At 36.0% G+C, this 20513-nt stretch overlaps 1 protein-coding gene across 2 annotated transcripts in view; it reads right to left on the bottom strand.

Moving 5' to 3' along the window:
- The window catches only part of LOC127958866 (atrial natriuretic peptide receptor 2), a 105261-nt gene that overhangs the window by 20653 nt on the left and 64095 nt on the right, over positions 1-20513 (bottom strand). For both annotated transcript variants that reach the window (XM_052557895.1, XM_052557896.1), the window contains exons 8-15: positions 17435-17555; positions 15911-15985; positions 10228-10305; positions 7565-7669; positions 7096-7167; positions 5909-6068; positions 5636-5791; positions 5387-5555 (exon numbers count right to left, since the gene is read on the bottom strand). In XM_052557895.1, coding sequence (XP_052413855.1) covers positions 5387-5555; positions 5636-5791; positions 5909-6068; positions 7096-7167; positions 7565-7669; positions 10228-10305; positions 15911-15985; positions 17435-17555 — 936 coding nt within the window. The remainder of the gene's footprint in view (positions 1-5386; positions 5556-5635; positions 5792-5908; positions 6069-7095; positions 7168-7564; positions 7670-10227; positions 10306-15910; positions 15986-17434; positions 17556-20513) is intronic.

Genomic DNA, 20513 nt, shown 5'->3' with positions numbered 1-20513 from the left:
CACAAACTACAAGACACCATCCCCCCCTGCACTGAGGCAAATCAATGACTTGCTAACGACCTGAATCAGTTTTATTGTAGATTTGAAACCCCCAACACCCATTTTGATCATCTCCCTAAACAACTGTTAACACCTCCTCCAACTCCCCGCCACCCCCACTGAACTTTGCGGATGATGTGCACCAGGTCTTCAGGAAAAACAAAAGAAGAAAAGCACCAGGCCCAGATGGCGTTACACCAGCTTGTCTGAAAACCTGTGCTGACCAGCTGGCCCCCATCTTTCCACAGATTTTCAACAGATCTCTGGAGTTGCTAATGACCTGAATCAGTTTTATTGTAGATTTGAAACCCCAAACACCCATTCTGATCATCTCCTTACACAACTGTTAACACCTCCTCCAACTCCCCGCCACCCCCACTGAACTTTGCGGATGATGTGCACCAGGTCTTCATGAAAAACAAAAGAAGAAAAGCACAAGGCCCAGTCAGTGGATCACCAGCTTTTTGACAGATAGACAACAGCTAGTGAGACTGGGAAAATTAATGTCCAACAGCTGTTCCACCAACACTGGTGCCCCTCAGGGATGTTCTCTCCCCACTGCTCTTCTCCCTGTACACTGACTGCACCTCTAAAGACTGCGAAGCTTCTGAAGTTTGCAGACGATACTATGATTATCGGTCTCATCCAGGACGGTGACGAGTCTGCTTACAGACAAGAGGTTGAGCAGCTGGCTGTCTGGTGCAGTCTTAACAACCTGAAGCTGAACATGTTCAAAACAATGGAGATGATAGTGAACTTCAGGAGAAACCCCACTGCACTCCCCCCACTCACCATCATAGATAGCACTGTGGCTGCAGTGGAGTCATTCAGATTCCTGGGAACCACCATCTCTCAGGAGCTGAAGTGGGACAATCACATTGACTCCATTGTTAAAAAGGTCCAACAAAGGCTGTACATCCTTCGCCAGCTGATGAACTTTAACCTGCCACAGGAGCTGCTGAAACAGTTCTATTTAGCTGTCATTGAGGCTGTCCTGTGTACTTCAATAACTGTCTGGTTTGGTTCAGCTACAAAATCGGACATCAGAAGACTACAGAGAATGGTTTGGACTGATGAAAGGATTATTGGTGCTCCCCTGCCCACCCTTTAAGAACTGTATACATTCAGAGTGAGGAAAAGGGCTCAGAAAATCACTCTGGATCCCTCTCATCCAAGTTAACCTGTTAGCCAGCACCAGAACGCCCTCATCCTGAAAGCCTCTAAACTTGCATGTGTCAGTGTTTACGAATAGATTAAGTGAAATGGGACAAATTTAATCTTGACAATTTATGTATCATTATAAAGATCTAAGCCTCAAGCATAATAAACATGTAAACTGTTATCCATTGCATTTTATGTTGTTGGGTATCACAAAATGGAATATAATACGAAAAAGTAGGTACTATCTTACAGCGGTCTCCTTTCCCCCACAATGCATTGCATCATGTCATGCTCGGGAGAGAATTTACCAAAGCCCGCCTTGAGAGCATTGAGAGTGACTCTAGAGAGACGAGTAGTAGACGAGAGTATTCAGATAGCGCAGATTATAGATACATAGATATAGATAGATAGACTAGATAGATAGATAGATAGATAGATAGACAGATAGATAGATAGATAGATAGATAGATAGATAGATAGATAGATAGATAGATAGATAGATAGATATCGACCAACAGCGACCCAAACACACTCACTTCCCTACATCACAAGCTCTTCAACGTAGTTTCCATGGGACGGCACCCACACAAGCACCTGTCAAACACAAACACACACACACGGCTACGTATGCAACAACATTTTCAATAGAGGAAGAGAGAAACGCTTAGAAACGTCCATATAGCTAGCATGATGCCTTCTATTTCTAGATGACAAAGACAAAGTTTACCAGTTCTACGACACTATGACAAAGGTTACCAGTGCTTATCTGAACTAATGTCATAATCACTGCCACTAGATATAAAGAAAACGTTGATTTTTCAATCGGTGCTATTCAATGACAGTAAAAAATATATATGTGTCATTATTGTGCACTGCTGCTCGTAGACTAGCTCCAGTGCTCATTGCTGCAATGATAAATGATAGCAACTCACCAGGACACTTCACCAACTCTCCACTCATTCTCCTTGGACCATGCATAGGCTTTGACAGACATCAGTTCTTGGCAATTCCTCATTTGCCCTCTCACGTCTAGCTGGTTCGAAATTACATGTCTGCGGGCCATCATACATGTTGGCTCTTACCGCCTCTTCCTCATTCCAGTCAGTCTCTATAACGTTAGTTCCAGGCAGGTTTTTGAGCTCATAATCACTATTTCATACCACGATTAACGACTTTGTACTGTTCCAGGCAAGTTATGCCAAACTTTCTGAGCGCAAGGACTTTTTGTAGCTAGATTATTTATTTTGTTGCAATGTTACATTGACCTAAAATCGTTTTTTCAACGTGTACCACTTGCATAAACACTGCATCCGTAGGCACTATTATTCGTAAGGGCTGCCATCATTGTTTTTCGTGAGCTGTGTGACCTCGGAACTTGGAGTACATCGATCTAGCACGAGTTCATGGGTGGGAAGTCACGGGTTTGACTGCCGTTCCAGTGCACTTTCACGGGTTTAAGGTTGGAAAAAAACGGGTTACGAGTTGCCTGGAATGCAGCATCATACTAGGCTGAGGCTACCTATCCTCCACTTCTCCCCAACGTGACATCATCGCAGAGTTGCGTAAAAAAAAGTTAATACCAAAAACGTTAAAAAAAACTGGTCTTTAAGACCATTTTTGAGACATTTTAAAAATGATATACATATCTTGAGTGATTTATGTACGCATTAATTGTAAGTGGTGGTTAACCTGCAACATGGCCTTTTTATTATTATTATTATTATTTTTCTTACTCAAATTATTCTTATTGTATTTTTCTAGTGCTCAAATAAATCACTTATATGATGTCTAAGTTTCTGTCTAGTGTTTTATAATGGAAAAAAAAACTATGCAGTGGTACGTTTACTGACTAAATAGGTTGTAGAAGCCTTCAATACTGTTGGTAAATATTTTTATATATTTGGGGGGTGGGGGGTGTACACATAGTCTCATAAAATATTTGCAGGAGTCTAATTTTTCATGATATCTTATTCAGATTTGAAATAGAAACTCATGAGACATGTGACTTTCAACCCATTACTTTTCTAGATTGCTCCAGGTATCATTTCATGTATTTTCATATCAAATAAAAAAATATTTAAGTGTGGTAAAAAAAAAATTCAAGGTACTTCAGTGTCTATAACTTTTAATATTTTTGAGCATTATCAAATCTAATTGATAAAAAGTAAAGCCCAAAGGGTCTTCTTTCCAAAGACACCAAAATTATGTTTGTAACACACTGAAGTAGGAAACTGTTACAAGTTACAGGGTGCTGGCTAACAGGTTAACCCATCTTTTAACTTTTGCCATCTTGCCGGCGCTTCAGAGCCGCAAATACCAGGACAGTCAGGCACAAGAACAGTTTCTTCCCCCAGGCAATCTACCTCATGAACAGTTAAATGTTCCCCACTTACGCAATAAAAATGTATTTGTTACCACTCCATCCTAGTACATCCCTGCATCTTACTCAATTCTATTCCATTATCATCTATAGCACTGTTTATACAATGTATTTATTTGGAGTTTTTATTAATTTTTTATTTTTTTTTTGTCTGTGTTGTTGTCTCTGTGTACTCGAAGCTTATGTCACTAAAACAAATTCCTTGTATGTGCAAGCATACTTGGTAATAAAGATCTTTCTGATTCTGATTCTGAAAGTAGACCCTTTGCAGTTTCAAGCAATGCCTTACTTTTATCTGTACAAACAAAAATGATGTATTTTTAGTTCATTTTACAGTCATCTAAAAAAATAACTTGTCAAACCGCACAGTTCATATTATAGCTACAGTGCATAAAGTGCAAGCATTGGTGATGGTTATGTTCTGTTTTATAGACTTTTAGCTGAAGCTCCCCAGCCCCTTCCGGTGCCTTCTCAGAAAAATTTTGTTATGCGATTCAGTTTGGCAGAAGTCTGCTGAAGTTCAGTGGCATTCTGTTTTCCACAGTGCAAGTTGAGAATGCCACTGTTCTTCGAGCAGGAGTTGTAACCATTCTGGCGAAGGATGTGATAGACTATAAAACCCCCCAAAGGGTTTTATAGTTCCCACTTCATCGTATCCAGACACTTCACAAGCTTCCGTTCAGAATGATGACCCTCAAGCACAAGTACAACCCCTAGTGTCAAGACCCAAGTGCGACCCCTTGTGTCAACTTCGATACAACATCTCCGTTCCCTCAATCAGGGAACGAGGGTTATCATACGTAGCCAAGACATTCTACAGCCATCTGTGCAGTAGCTTCTTTGTTTTAAAGGGATAGTTTACCCAAAAATGTAAATTATATCATGAATTACTCACCCTCATGTTGTCTCAAACCCACAACAACTTCACGACAAATTAAGATACTTTTTATGAAATCCTAAAGCTCTCTGACCCTCCATAGACAACAAGGCTAGTGCCACGATCAAGGACCAGAAAGGTAGTAAGAACATTCTTAAAATGGTCCATGTGACATCAGTGGTTCAACTGTAACTTTATAAAGCTACGAGAATAACTTTATTCAACAATAACTAACAATGCTTCTCCTCCATGTCCCACTAGAGTGCCTTTTAGGAGAGTATAATTTTTGGGTGAACCATCCCTTTTATAAATGTATAGTTTTAATTAGATCCTTCTGACCCCATCATGACAACAATGGAACGGTTTTAAGTTTAGATGTAATTAATAGCAGTTCTCCTGCAGATGACTGCACAAGTCTTTCTCCTTGCAATGCACTATAGTTATTTACGGTTACTCCAAAGCACTTGATCTACAACGGTTTTCAGGTACTCCTCAAGTTACTATACTTTTGCAAAGCAGCCTATCATTTTAAATTGGCATGTAAAAACACTTCTATGATCTACTTATTGCTTACCATACTTTTGGGAAACACTGCTCTGGTTTTTTATACTTAGATATCTGTTATTTAACGTTTGTCAAATTACTAACAAGTCGGAAAAATGTCAACTAGATGCATTTATATAATTAAGACTAAGCTTTAAGGTCATCTTTTTACATGAAACATAACAGGAATTTTAATGGAACTTGTCTTTCAAGTGCCTCTTTGGGGAATTAACCATAAAGCCTTCACTCACATCAATAAAAGGCTGTTTATCAGTGAGCTGCCAGCTCTAGGACAGATTCTGCATTCTGTTCAAAGATACATTGCTGCTTCTACTTCATATAAATATTACAAATCTAAGTGATGTGTGGCAGTGTGCAGTGCTTACTTGTTAAATTTTGCAATAAAGATCTTGATGTGACTGAAGTCAGGCCTTTCAACAGGGTCTTCAGCCCAACAGCCTTCCATTAAGATGGTCAGCTCCTCACAGTGCCGGCTGTTATCTGTGGTAGGCCTAAAGTATGGCTTCTGGCCATTCCGCACCTTCTGGATTATCTCTGTAACAAACCCAAACCAAACCCTTGTCAGTCATGTGCAACAAATCAGTCTAAATGTACGTGATCTTTGGGGCTTTTACCTTTGGGACTGAGATCCATGCCTTCAACATAAAATGGGCCGTTCCTTAGTGCTATCTCTTGTAGTATGATCCCAAAACTATACACATCTCCTTTCTGGGTTCCTTGGGGCTGATGCCTATCATATATCAGCAACTCTGGAGCCGTCCAGAGCTTTTCTGAAAAATCCATTGGGTAAGCAGTTACTAAGTCTGGTCACATTAGTGATTTTTCAGCACAGGGCAAAAGTCAATTGATGCTTCATGCATGAAAAGAAAAAATTAATAGATTCTTACTTGCATACAGTGCATGTGAGTCTTCATTTTCACAACACAAACGGAAGCTTGCCAGACCATAATCAGCAATTTTCAAAACGAAGCGGCTATCCACCACACAATTAGATGATTTCAGATTGCCATGGGAGCCAATGTAGCTGTTATGCAGATAATTCATTCCCTGGGATCACAGGCATTAAACATAACTTTATGTCTCTAACCACAGTTTATGCGGCAAAAAGAACAGAACACACATTTAATGTTAAATGTATATTCCATATTATATTTCTTAATAATACTTCCTTGAACAATTAAAGCTTGAAGAAAATTACTGGGTTGACAGAAGCCTGATAACATATTTCATGATTACCTTTGGAAGACATAATAGAGAAATAAAGATTAAAGTTTATTGTCTTTCACATTAAACAGCAACTGTATTTAATTTAATTGCGACATGACATGTGGCCAAGTATGGTGACCCATACTCAGAATTAGTGCTCTGCATTTTATCCATCCAAAGTGAACACACATGACTTTAATGGATATAAAAATAATAAATATAGATATTTATTATTCGGGACCAATGACCAGATAAAGACAAATATGTCTGTCAGCCATAAATCCAGGTGGCCTTAGCCTACTAAATTCAGAGTAGGCTAAGTGCTATTTTTAAATCAAACAATGCTTTTACAGCATTTTTCCATCTTAAAAGCCAAAATATGTTTTGTGCATTTAAGCGACAGTTTACTTTGTCGTAGTTGCAGGCCAATTTTCCAGCAAAAGCCAAATGCTTTTATGTGCCTGGGCTCTCAAGTACCTTTGACACTGAACAGAAGATTGGTTTACTTTAATGGAGGGAGAATTTAGAGATAAATTATTTTCATATATCTTTTCCAAAACAATGTCATGCTATCTTTGATGCCAGGCCATTTTCTTTAACTAATGGGGCTCCTCTCAGAAAAGCAAATAATCAAAACATCACTGCTTTATGATTCTGTTTTCCATCAGGCTTTTACAACAATACATTAGACATTTTAAAAGGCACACCATATTTACTGGATTACAAAAGTGTTGTTTTTAATTTATGATGTTTTAGTACCAGAACTCATTTGAATAAACTAAACAATATATTAAAATATGTGTGAATAAATAGGGCTGATGTTTGTTCTGTATGCACATTTATAAAGGTCATTAGTGGTCTCACAAACCTTCACAATGTCATTAATCAGTGAATATCGAAACATCCAGTCCAGGTTGATGCTCTCATTTTCAAGGATGTCCTGTAAAAGAACAAACTGTAGTTCAACACTGCAAAACATATAAATATACAGACTTCATTTTCTTACAAGCAAATAAAAAATGTATACAAATTTGATTGATTGATTAGATAATATATCATAGACATATGATAGATTATAACAAACAAGATCATTAACATGGAAATGAAGCAATTGCAATAACATTGTAACAGAGACAAACATACTTTGCCTACTTACCAGAAATGGAAAAAACTAAATGCACTGTAATATTAGCAATGTAAATGTCATCCTTTTAATAAACAATTCACACTGCCTGCTATCACAGAGTAATAGTAATATAAGATTAACAATGATGTTGTTGGTTAACAAAAAAAAAAAAAAAAAAAGTTATTTTAAGCATGAATTTGAGGGTATTTACCTGTAGACTTCCCCTGGGGCAATACTCTGTCACAATGCAGATGTTTGGTGGATCGATACAAGCACCAATAAACCTTGTCAAATGGTTGAACTGCACATCTCTCATCTATTAGTAACAGCAAAATGAGTTTTACAATATAATGTGTATAATGCTTGATAGATTTTCACTTATTCTGAAAATGTCAAAGACCATGGCTAACAAGAAATAAAAAAAATTAAATAAAATGAAAACATTTTCTCAAGTTTCCTAAACAGTTTTTTTTTCTTCAGACCATGTCTATAACAACATGGTAAAACATTTACATCATGGAGCTACAGTGAGTGGCAAAATCTGTATGAGGTCATGTAAACTTTTCTTAGCATAACCTTTGACCTTCATAACACTGAGGGCAAATGTCAGTGAGAACAAAGAAGGAAGTTTCCACTGTCCTATCTCACCCCCAACCCCCATTTGTCTTTGTCTGGCCATTTATTTCACACAGCTTATCTGACTGCCAGGGCCATGGTCTGCAGGAATGACACTTTAGGGATGCTTCCTGTTTAACCACACATGCACCAAGCCATTAAGCCCCTCACATTTCTCATCAAAGTTGAGCAGGTAAAAACTGTCCACAAGTCAGCTGGTTTTATCCGCTTTCCCTCAGAATAAGCCCATCATAATAAACTTAGGCTTCAAATAAGCCTGTTATGGGAAGCATGGACTCACTGCATGTTTTTTTTTTTTTTTGGCTCAGACTCAATCACGGTGGTCTCAGACAGACAGAGAGAACAGATTTGTCCTATGACCATAATAGTATACTACAATATCATTCCTACTATTTCTGCTTTGCACAAACTTTGCATAGCGTGTGAATTTTCTGTACAGTACACAGAATACCCTAGATGCCCAAAAAATATACAAAAGAGGACTATTTCTGAGTACTGAGAACAAAGTAAAACTGTAAACCATAATGCAATGTTCTCAACTTTGTATTGCCCTTCCATACCCAGTGTGACAAAAGAACTGTAGCCAATTTCAACCCTGATTTGATCAGTGATGGTTTGTGGTGGGCTATGTCGTTTATCAGAAATTATCTGTGTGAATGTATATGAGTGTAGTGGTGATGTTTAAGAGGATGAATAATAATAATAAAAAAAACACATTTAAAAAGCATACAAACTAACTGCTAAAGTCATACAAATTTGTGGGTGGTGGGATTAGATAAAAATAAATATCACAATAATAGTGGCTGTTGGGCTTGTTGATGACTGTGACCAATACTTAGTTATTATATATCATTCCGATTTAAAAAAAAAAATTCTTTTATTTTATTTTGTTAACATCCATTGGGCCCTATCTTGCACCCAGCGCAATTGACTTTGTACACCGACGCATGTGTCATTCCTATTTTGCACCCGCGCAAAGTGCGCTTTTCCCTCCACAGAAGCACGTCGCTAAACTAGTGAATGAACTTGCGCTCCCTGGGCGGTTCAGCGCAAAAAAGGAGGCGTGTTCCAGCGCAAAAAATCCCTGGTGCTATTTTGCTGTTCCATTAAACAATTGCGCCACTGACCAGAAAAAACCTAGTCTAAAGTCAGTGGCGCGTTGCGCGTTGTTCATTATGCTATTTTAAGGGCGCATGCTTGACCATAATGTATAGCGTGCACAACGCGCATACACTTTGCTCATGTAATCTACACAGATGCAACAGTTATTTTTGCAAATCATAAACTGTTACACTAAAAAAAAATATTAACACATGAGATGACGGAAATCATTGTGGTGTGCCACGAAGATGTGAAAAAATAGGCATAAATCTAGCTTACAAATTATTCAGGCTAATTGTAGTAATTAAGGATCAGACCTGTTTGCCCAATAGTGGCAAGACATGTAGGCTATGTAAGGACATCTGACAAATATGTTTGTCCGTCAAGAACCAGGAAAAAAATCGATGAAACAATTGTGGCTATTTCCTCCCACGCCTGTTTAACCGACGCAATTTTGGGTGGGTTTCTCCCATCCCCATACAACACAACTTCTCTGTCTTTCACTGCTCTTACAAGAACATCAGTCTCCTCGGCTGTGAACCGCTCCTGGCGTGTGCCTGGTAAATACGCCATAATAATAGCAATCCATAATGGAACTTGCGCACCTGCTTTTAAAGGGAATGTTGGATGACGCTCTGATTGGTTTATTTCACGTTACGCCCAAACCACACCTATGAATAATGAAGCTACTTCAGACCAACCCATTTTAGATTTGCGCCGGGCGCAAGAGCCATTTATCCCGCCGGGAAAATAGCAACAGCGCCGAGACCCGCCCACAAAGTTACTTGCGCTTCGCGCTTTGACACTTGCGTTTCAGATCGTTAAAATAGGGCCCATTATGTCTGAAGTTAGTATATCCTTCCAAAAATTGATTAACCTTTCTATGGCCTCATATTGCCCTTCCACTACCCTGCATGTGTGTGTACTTATGTGTGTAGAAAAGGGGGAGGGTGGGTATGTGTTTTAACCAGCTTGAGCAGCAAGGCTGTCAAGTGGGGTCATAAACAGTGATCTAAACACATACATGACATGCATACCTTGTCTTCTTTTCCAAAATACAGACACCTATTGATGCAAACAGGAATTTAACAAAATACATACAAAGAACCTCTTTTGTGATTTAATGTGTTATCTTACATGCTTTAGTTCAAACAGCACTTGTCTGGTGAGGTCAATCCTCTTTTTGTTCACATGTTTGATAGCCACCAGGTTGCCCTGTTGTGAAAGGAAACAAGCATTAAAGATAATCAGATCTGAAAGGTAATAGTAAACTGCCATGATGTAAATTTATATAATTTTTATCTTCTTGCAGCCTTATAGCTGGATCTCAAAAACATTATTGCTGAGGTGCTCTTTCATAGCTCACGAGACAAAATGAAGTTGTACGTCATTTAAGTAATTATGTAATTGATTTATCTTTGCATTTTAGGGAGAACATCTGAGGTAAAGTTACTTGAATTAAATGTCTATGAATCTGAGAACTCCATTAAGGCTCCTGAGCTATAAAATAACCTTGAAGCAATACAAAAACCACTGTGTATGTGAACAGAGTAAAATTATCTCTCTGACTATCTATACTGATACTGAAACAATGGCATGCAAAATAATTAATTTGATCATTTGCTTTGTCCTTGTCGATGGCAATAATGAAAGCAAAAATATTTAGCTGGCTCATTGGACATTTGATGGCTCAGTGTCCTTTTTAGCTTACACTGTGGTATTTCTTTGTTTATACAATGTGAATACATTTTCCACATTTCTTCATAATTAAAGCTTTCAGAGAAGCCCTCTAATAGTTCTTGGTGACCAGCCAAATATATTTCATTTTGCTTTCAGACATGGGTTACGTTCCAAAACCTAGTGTGCTGCCTACCTAGACAACAATTTTAGGCATGACACACTCCAAACAAGCAGGTTACAAAAATATACAGCCATATTACATTGCTCTCTGGAGTACCGCCGCAGGTACCGCCGCTGCAGCGATTGTAAAGTTCATTTGCAGCTTTTGACTGCAGAGTGGCACTTTAACCACAAGTTATCAAACAAGCGCATCAAAGCACATTTCCGCAAATAGACGTCAGTTTTGCCTCGCTGATGTGTTACATTTGACTACTTCAGTCACGGAAAATGAAAGAAAAACACTATAGTCTAAATCTTTAATATTTAATATTCACAGATGAAAGTTTGGCATCTATGAAGTTATGTGCATTTCTTAGAACAAATTCAAGCAGGATAAATGTCAAGCCTGTGCCTGAGTCTGTGCTTATATTTTCTAAGCTACATGGTATTAAACCATATTTTAGATTTGACACATATAAAAAGTGTGCAGTATTATTTATATTATATTAATTATGCGTTATATTATTCAAAAGAAATTGTGCTTTACTTTGCATCGGAGCATTACAAGTGGTAGCCTATTATAGGGGGGTATGCAAAATGTCAATAATTTCATATATAATGCTTATATTTTAATTTATATTTTAAATATAAATATATTTTTTCCTTTAATAAAACAACATGCATTTTTGTTATTCGTTACCTGTCCTTTATTTTGACATAACTTATTGGGAAAAAGACATTTGTCTGTAAACTGATTAAGAAATTGTTGCATGTTTAAACGTGAAGCATTGTATAATTTTGTTCCCATTATTTATGCCTAATTTGCCTAAAACAAGAAACAAATAAAATTAAACCTGCACGATTAAATCTTTGAAACTCTAAGGAATGGACGGATTAATAAAACGTCCTCACGATTAAAGTCAAGTTCTCTCTTTATAATCAACAAAATTCACGCAATGTAAAAAAGAGCTTTAGTAATTGACAATTTGACTGATTTTAAAAGGAACCTTCTTTACTTGCTAATAAAGTAGGGCAATAGCATATGGCCTAAAAAAAGTAAAATTTAGCAGTAAAAGTTATAACTGCAACAAGATGATTAAAAAAAACAGTAATGGTAACGAAAACGAATTGTGTAATTTGTGAATGTTGCATTTCTCTCGTCGGAGAGAGCCAGCACTGTGAATTTCATCCTGCAGCCGACGAGAAAAAATGTGTTTATTAATAAATAATAAAAATGTCAAATTTTTCACAATTAGGCTACTTCTGCATGTACTTTGTTGCTAAATTAATGCAAGTGCCTGAGCGTGGAATATATTAAGATTTGATTATGTAAATTTAATATAAACCTCTGATTAGTTGAATATAACAAACGAATACTAGAACTAGAAAAATCTTACGTGGGGGCAGACCATTTTTTAGTCTATAACCAAAACAGTTCTATATAAACCAGTTCAGCAAGTGAAAGCCTCATAAGACACTGTCCATATGAAAGAGCAATTCACACCTTTATCTCGACCCCCACAAGTCATACATAACTACCCCCAAAAACCCAACCCCCTCCAGCTGAACTGAATTCGGTCTGTTTTTTTGGCTGTGAAGAACGGTGTGTTACTGGGCTGAAACTTGCCTGCACTCAGCAACACTACTCTTTGTATTCATTATTTTCTCGCAGCCCATGTTATTATTTTCACAAGACCATAATGATAATAACAAATCATCAATTAATAATTAATCATTATTTTACGAAAATCATTGTTATTTGTGATCGTGGGTGGTTTAAGACCAAGCGGAATCCTCTGTTCCTGCCTAACAGCACGCGGGATTCACGCTCAGTGACGCAGCTTCACCGTCTGCGGTTTGACTTTACTAAATCAGATTGAGGCAAATACAACTTATTGATCACGAGCCCAACATTTAGCAAGGCAAGAAAACATTCATTCTAATGGAAGGAAGACGTATTTCATTGAGCTAATGCTGTTAAATGGAGAGAGAGAGAGAGAGAGAGAGAGAGAGAGAGAGAGAAACTAGTCTAGGGCTATTCTTAAACTTGGTGCTCATTATATTGAAGTACAAATCCAAACACCAGAAACTTTATGCATTTTATGAATAATGTAATGTTATGAAAAGTATGCATTTTATTTATTCACATGCTGTATGGTTGAAATAATAAGTTTACAACTTTAAGTTCCGTTGTTTAAAAAAAATGCTTTATTGGCTAATGTTTCATAAACCTTCAGTTGTTATATGCTCTAAAATCCATGCCATTAGTAATTTCACAGTATTTTCACCTCCTAAATCACTAACCTTTAAAGTCACAATTCTATAATGGTCAAAATAACTGAGGCCAATGGTCTTTTTTAATGACATTATTTTATTATTTTTATTTTTTTGAATAATTGAATCCTACATATAGAGGTAAAGCAAAACAAATATTCGGATTATCCCTTATTTTTTCCCTTATTTTCTTAATGAATAAACGTATTTTCTACAAGAATAAACATGATAACATATTATTAATTAATAAAAATAATTTAAGCAATTAAAACCTTTTTTTTACTTGAATTTAAATACTATTAAAGTAACTTTAAATTCTCAAGGAGTTTATAAGTAAAAAATGGTAAAATGTCACAGTGCATGTTAAATAGCCTAAATGAACTTGTGTTAACAATATAATTATAACTAACAATATAATTCAATTTTTTAAAATGAACAATTCCTGTATAAAATGGGACAGCAACCTTTACAGCAAAAAATTTTAAATCATCCACAGCTGAGCATCGCGGGAGGTTGATCTGTGCCAGAGCGCGTGAAGTGAATGTGATGAACGAAGTCATTTTCAGATGCAATGAAAAAAAAAAAACCCTGGAAAGCCTATATTAGGCCTCTGTTCTTAAGTATAAAATAATTATAATTACTGTTAACCCAGAGTAACAAATTTTAACGGATTAATAGCCTATTTTCATTTGCTGGACACGCTAAAAAATAAATGAAGTTTGTCAGAGGAAAAAAATATATGAGTCGTGTATAGGTTTCATTTTAATGGATTAATCACCTATTTCCGTTTGCTGCATGTTTTATTTTTAAACACGCTAAAAAATAAATCAGAGTTTAAGTCAGGTATAAGTTACATTACATTTCAAAATAATAACGGCTGGCCTAATAATGTTATAATGTACCAACAGGATATTTTTAGTTCCCTTCACTTTACAACAAACCCATTAAATTTCACAAATTTATCAGAAAAAAACAAGAATTAAAAACATATAATTCTAATGGATAAATATAATTGCAGTATATAATAATATAGGCTTAGTAATCAAGAAAAAAAAAAAATAATAATAATTTAAAGCTAAGCATAAGGTAAGGTTGGGCTTTCTCATTCGGGAGAAATCCAAACGTTTCCATATTCGCGATGTTGCCCATTTGAAGCTTAACTATTATTCATAAGGGAAATAGGCTGTGTAGTTCACGCGTGTTTCAGTATCGATGAAAAAAGAAAAATTAACAATATGTCAAAGTGCTAACGCTGAATGTCTGTTGAATGACTGCTGTTTCCAGTGAATATGTGCACGAAGCACCAGCGCGATCAAACAGCTGAAACAAATAATACTTAATTTTTGGTCACACATAAGGCATAATTCAAAAATGTGTTGGTAGTTTGAAAAATCAAGAATAATAACAGACTTAATACTAATTATTGCTAAATGCTGGAGCGTTCCCATTTCGGTCTGCATATGGAACCTGACGTTTTTGTTTTTAAACCAAAAATGAACCGAAATGAAATGAAAACATTTAGCTTATATATATATATATATATATATATATATATATATATATATATATATATATATATATATATATATATATATATATATATATATAGGCCTTATATTTATTTACTGGTAAATAAAAATAGCATGCATATGATTCTTTGTGTAAAGGTCTTCTTTTAATTTTTTTTTAGTAGACTATCCTACATTTTGAAATGAACAAAATGTACATTTTTTTATGTTTTTTTTTATGTTATATCATAATGTTATTGTTGTTTTACTTCCTCCTTTTATCTCATTTTACAACTACATTCATTTCGCAATTCGGCCCTTTGCCCCACCTGGCGGTAGTTTTGCGAATGATTTTAACACGCGACTGAATTACAGTTACCGCCGCGGTAATGCTCAGATAGGCTGTCCACCTACTGTACATCATTGGATGGCGGATAAGCACCTAGAGATGATCTCTACAGCCCTGAATGTCAGTGGTGACCAGGACAACTAGTTAAGCCCCAGAGAGAGATCCCCAATGAAGACTTTGTTTCATAGATGGTCACTTGGGCAAAACCATAGGGACCAGATTAGTCCTCTGCACAATGTGACTTTTCTGCAGCCTGGAATTGAACTGCTGCTGTCACATGCTGTCTCTAGTTTCATTCAAATGCAACTGCTATCATCTTGTGACTGAGTTAATATACCATTTATGTCCCCGTCATTAAATATGTGGAGAAAAGCTGTGTTATTAATTATACAGCTGTGCATTATGCCTTACATGTATGTCTTATTTGAACTTTTGTCTAGTCTCAAAGCTTTGTTAGGAATTGCATTTCTTTGCGAAAGCCTTGCATTTAAAGGGCTATTAAAATATTTAAATGCAAACCAATTTCGTAGCAGCGATAACAACCAGCTCGATGTATATTATCCATTACTTTTACTATATTATCATATATATTATATTATTAGAACAATGAAGGTGTCATGAAGCTTAATTACAAAACAAATCCTCCAGCTTATGTTGCTGCCATTTTAACATTTGTGATCCAATTATTGCAGCATAGCACACATAGCAATGAGAATCGACTTTAGAAGCATTAAAGTGTGATCTTAAAGCAACACACTGAGTTGGTAGTGCACCCACTCTCCATTTCTCCAGTGAATACACGTGTGTGGGTGTGCAGAAGAGGGAGGATGTCAGAAGAATTCAGGCGCACCTTAAAATAGCCTGTTTTTGCAAATAGCTGATATTTTCCATGCGCAGTTATCAAGGACCCATAGCTGGAACCTCTCTGAAAAGGAAATACAGAGAGAATGCAATAGTAACATGCATTTAAGACAAAGTAATTTCATTATGCACATTAGAAAAGATAACGTGTATACGGTGGGCTCCAAAAGTCTGAGACAACAATTTCTGTTTAGATTTAATACAATATTGCTTGCAATTATATTATCAGCATAGGATTTGGAGTGAAAAGTTTAATTTTGTAAAAATGTAATTGTTAAAATTAAATTGTATACACCTCACATGGTCAGTGTCATAATTTGTCACAAATTTGATTCATCTAAAAACAGTTTATTTAAACCATTTTAATAACAATATTTTATCATTTTACAAACCTTAATTTAATTTTTACTTCTAGGTTTAATGGGGGGGGGGGAATCCTGGTTCTTTTGGACTCTACTGTAGTTTTAGTTGGCTAAACTATACAATAAACATATCTGAAGGTGAATTTTAATGCTTCACACCAAAAGTTTTTTAAAACAGACATTAGCTTGATTGAGTTAAAGTGGCACTCATTAATATACAGAATTAAAAAAGAAAAACACTGAACATTTAAGAAATTTATTAAGATATTTTTGTACGAAGAGAAGAAAAGCATTAAAAGCTTTATTTAAATAACATCAGTGGAGTAGAATGAATCATACATTCAGTACAATGATGTGGAACAAATTTGGAAAGGTATTCCAAAATGTGTAATACTGTATACGGTGGTCTGTATTCAAAAATAATGCATCTGTATTCAAAACGCACGTTCCAAGTATGAGGCCAAAAGAACCTAATAAAAAAACACTGTATATGTGTTTGTGTGTGAATGTGTGTGTGTGTTTTCTAGGTAAATAATAAGTCTGCTATTAATCCACAGCATTTCATGATACATGATGTGTTTTGTGTAGGAGACTAGGCAGTCAAACTGGAGCTTATTTGAACAAATGTTTAATACAAGTCTGCTACTATAAAACTGAAGAATGTGTAATGTGTCAAGATTGTGTAAACTATAAAGTTTTTGATTTCTAATCTGCGTCTAGTTATAAATTCATTGAAATATTACAGGGTTTTGAACAGTTTTGACATCGATTGTAAATTGGAGTAAACCTGTGAGCTTGTCATGTATATGTTTATTCTCTATTTAAAGAGGAACAGAATTCAGATTAACTAAATCGGGCTAAATTTGCGACCTGGCAAACATGGCAAAACAGTGCCAGGAACTACAGCCAAGTACAAAAAGGCATTTTTATGAGATAAATTAAAACCATATGGACAACAGGAGGAAACCTCTTTTATTCGACGTTGTTTATACAGAAACAGAAACTCAAAGACATTTTGTCTTTTAAATATAGATTTGATCCTTGCTCTTTTAGAATGAATTTTAGATCTGTTTTAGAGGTGGCCAGCTGGAAAACAGATCAGTTTTATGCAGCTTTATCCAAAATATGAGAATACCAGAGAGCATTTGTACCTGGGAAAGAGTGAGACGGCTTCCTGCGCGTTTGTGATATTTGTTGGGACTTTCAAACTGCAGTTCCTCCCACCGTATCCTCCAAAGCATCCCAGCTAACTCTTTCTCCAACTTTAGTTTTCTAGAAAAGAGCAAATCGGATAAAAGCAATGGATGACCAGTGCAAATAAAAAAACGTGTTTTGGCAACATTAGATGCTGAACTAGATTTTTACATTTTCCAGGGTTTTCTGAGTGGTTTTTTATGTTGTTATATGGTTGCTAAAGTGTTCAGAGTGGTTTCTAAGGCATTGCTATGTGGTTGCTAGGATGTTCTTGATGGTTGCTTATGCTTGATGATTTTTTTCATCCCATTCCAAAAGATCCCACTCTTAGGTCTCTATGATATAATGGTCTCTAGATGTGGTTCAAATCATTCCCTTAATATCTATGGGATTGTGTGTGTGTGTGTGTGTGTGTGTGTGTGTGTGCGTGCGTGCGTGTGTGTGTGTGTGTGTGTGTGTATTATTATAAGCTGCTGGATTTGAGATTTTGGATCTTGTTTGTATATCACAAACAAATATTGTGGTTTTGAAAAAGTGTAGTAAGAGAGATATGTGTCTTTGAAAGAACCGTGAAAATTGTTAAGAAATACCATTTAATTTTGCACAATTAGTTTAAATAGCCCTTACACTAAAAGTATATGTATCATAAAACTAAGGTGGAAACAATTTTTGCAGCAGACTGAGTTGACGTTTGATGGGCTGATAAAAATGTGAACCAATCTTAGGGTCACTGATGTCGTGCCCTTTCCAGCATATTATTTTTAAACATAAGTAAAACAAGCAGTCCAGTCAGCCTTGTGGATAAATACATGTGCAACTTCCAAGTGAATCAACACATCTGGAGGAGCTCTCTGAGGACCTGTTATTTCTCAATAGCGTCTATTCACAGCAAAGATTGCCTTTTTTATTACAAATCAATCTCTGAATGTTTCATGGATGTGGTCTGAGAGTTGCGAAAGGAGGATATCAATAAAGAGAATCGCAATTAATTTTCAGAGCACTCAAAACAAAGAACAAGAAAATAAAGAAACCCCCACACATTCCACTACAATCTAAAGGTGTAAAACACTTCCAGATGGCAGAGTGCAAGTACTGCAGCGTCTGCATTTCAACAGGGTTTTACTCGATTTAAGAGCCACTCTGGTAAGCCCCAAAACAAGCACCTTTATTTGTTTTAGTAGACCAGATTTTGGAGGCAGAGGTGGAAAAATACCTCTGCAGGATCTTTATATTAAAGAGCCAGGTTCAAAAAATGTATTCTCAGCTGGTTGTCAAAGGGAAAATCCTGGTTCTAAAATGTTGAAATTCTTTGAAGCGTCAACTGAATTGATAGATTGGAATAGATTAGAAATAGATTGGAAACTGTATGGATTGAATGGACAGAAATAGCTGGTTTTACATCACAATAGTAGAAATATCCAGAATAAACCATATAATAGCATATAGGAAAGTGGATGCAAACAGCATGTTTCTATTTTGAAAGCTTGCTGGTGTTTCTTCATATTTTATGTGGTCAGAGTGTCTGTAGCTCTTATGAATATTACATTTTCATATTTAAGCTGTTTTTCTACCAACATCGCTCACTGCAAGTGCAAGTGGCAGTTTTTTTTTTGTTTTTAAATCTGCATGACTTTCTTTCAGAATGTGCACACTACTTTATTGTTTGTTTGTTTTTTTTTTACAAAAGTAGTCCATTTCACTAGTATGCTACATTCTAACTGTAATCATATAATTTCATATAAACAATATCATTAATACAAACACTAATAACTCAAGTAAACAAACATACAATCAAGGTCATTGATTATTTCTCTTTTGACACGCCATTCAAATCTCTTTAAGCCATATATGGTATTTCATAGACTATATACATACAGGACATACATATATACACACACACACACACACACACACACACACACACACACACATATATATATACATATATATATATGGGAGGATATTTCCCCCCTTCAGGTCTATGCATCCCTGCCTCTGCTGAATTTTTTTTATCCCCAGTGGAGATTAAAAAATACCCCCTGGGAGATGCTACTCCATCAACCACAAACAGACCATATAAAATACCAAAATAAAATTATTTCTTAAAATGTCAGCAAGTAAAATACTGCAACATGACAATATAAACAACAATAAAATCAGAAGTAGAACTGTGCTCCAGCTTAATAGAGAGCGTCTGGGTTCCGTGAACAAAGCAATATGTCATATTAATTACAGGACTCCACAAAAGTTCTATTCTGCCATGAATTTTAAATGTATTAATGTAAGGTTAACATCTATGATGTTTCCTTTAAAAAATATAGAAGACAATTCAAGAGCAAGCAGCATAGCAATTCTATTGCTCTTGTTACAATGCAGAATGCTATTAATCAGCTTATATTCTTAATTGATACATGCTATGTATGAGTGTGTACTGCATGTGTGAGTGGGTGTCCTTAAGCATAATTTCCATTTTAGAGTCCCTTTTTTTAAACCAAGTTCAGATGAGAGAATGACAAGTCCAAGAATAAGTCTACCTCTGCAGCAACTGCAATATTTATTCTAGTAGCCGTGAGGAGCTAACATCAATATTTGTCTCACAGTTGACTATACTGGACATGAGCCCATTTATATAACACATGAGTCAGCTTCTACAATTCCCTTTTCCACAAGATGTCATGCAAGACTATTCAGTAGTATCCTCTGATTTAAGAAGAAAAGGGAATGCGCTAAAATTGTAGACTCTTTTAATAGCCCTTAAGAAATTGAGTAAATTGAAAAAAAAAGTTAAAGTACGTACATAGCTACATGCACAAGACTTCATAAAAGATTTTGGTGTTCCTGATATCAGTTTTGACAAGGACTGCGACCAAATAGTTGACTAACTGTTAGTCAACCAGAAGAGGCTTAGTCAATCAAGTGGTGAAGTCACGTAGTCCGTGATGGACAAATTGTGGTATTGCCAGCCCGAGACTCGAACCAACAACCTTAGGGTTTAGAGCCAAATTCTAACCATTAGGCCACGACTTCCCCAATGAC

This window comes from Carassius gibelio, chromosome B5 (genome assembly GCF_023724105.1).
Source record: "Carassius gibelio isolate Cgi1373 ecotype wild population from Czech Republic chromosome B5, carGib1.2-hapl.c, whole genome shotgun sequence".
Lineage (NCBI taxonomy): Eukaryota > Metazoa > Chordata > Actinopteri > Cypriniformes > Cyprinidae > Carassius > Carassius gibelio.
Note: the sequence above shows the minus strand (reverse complement) of the source record. Positions and strands in the feature narration are given on the sequence as shown.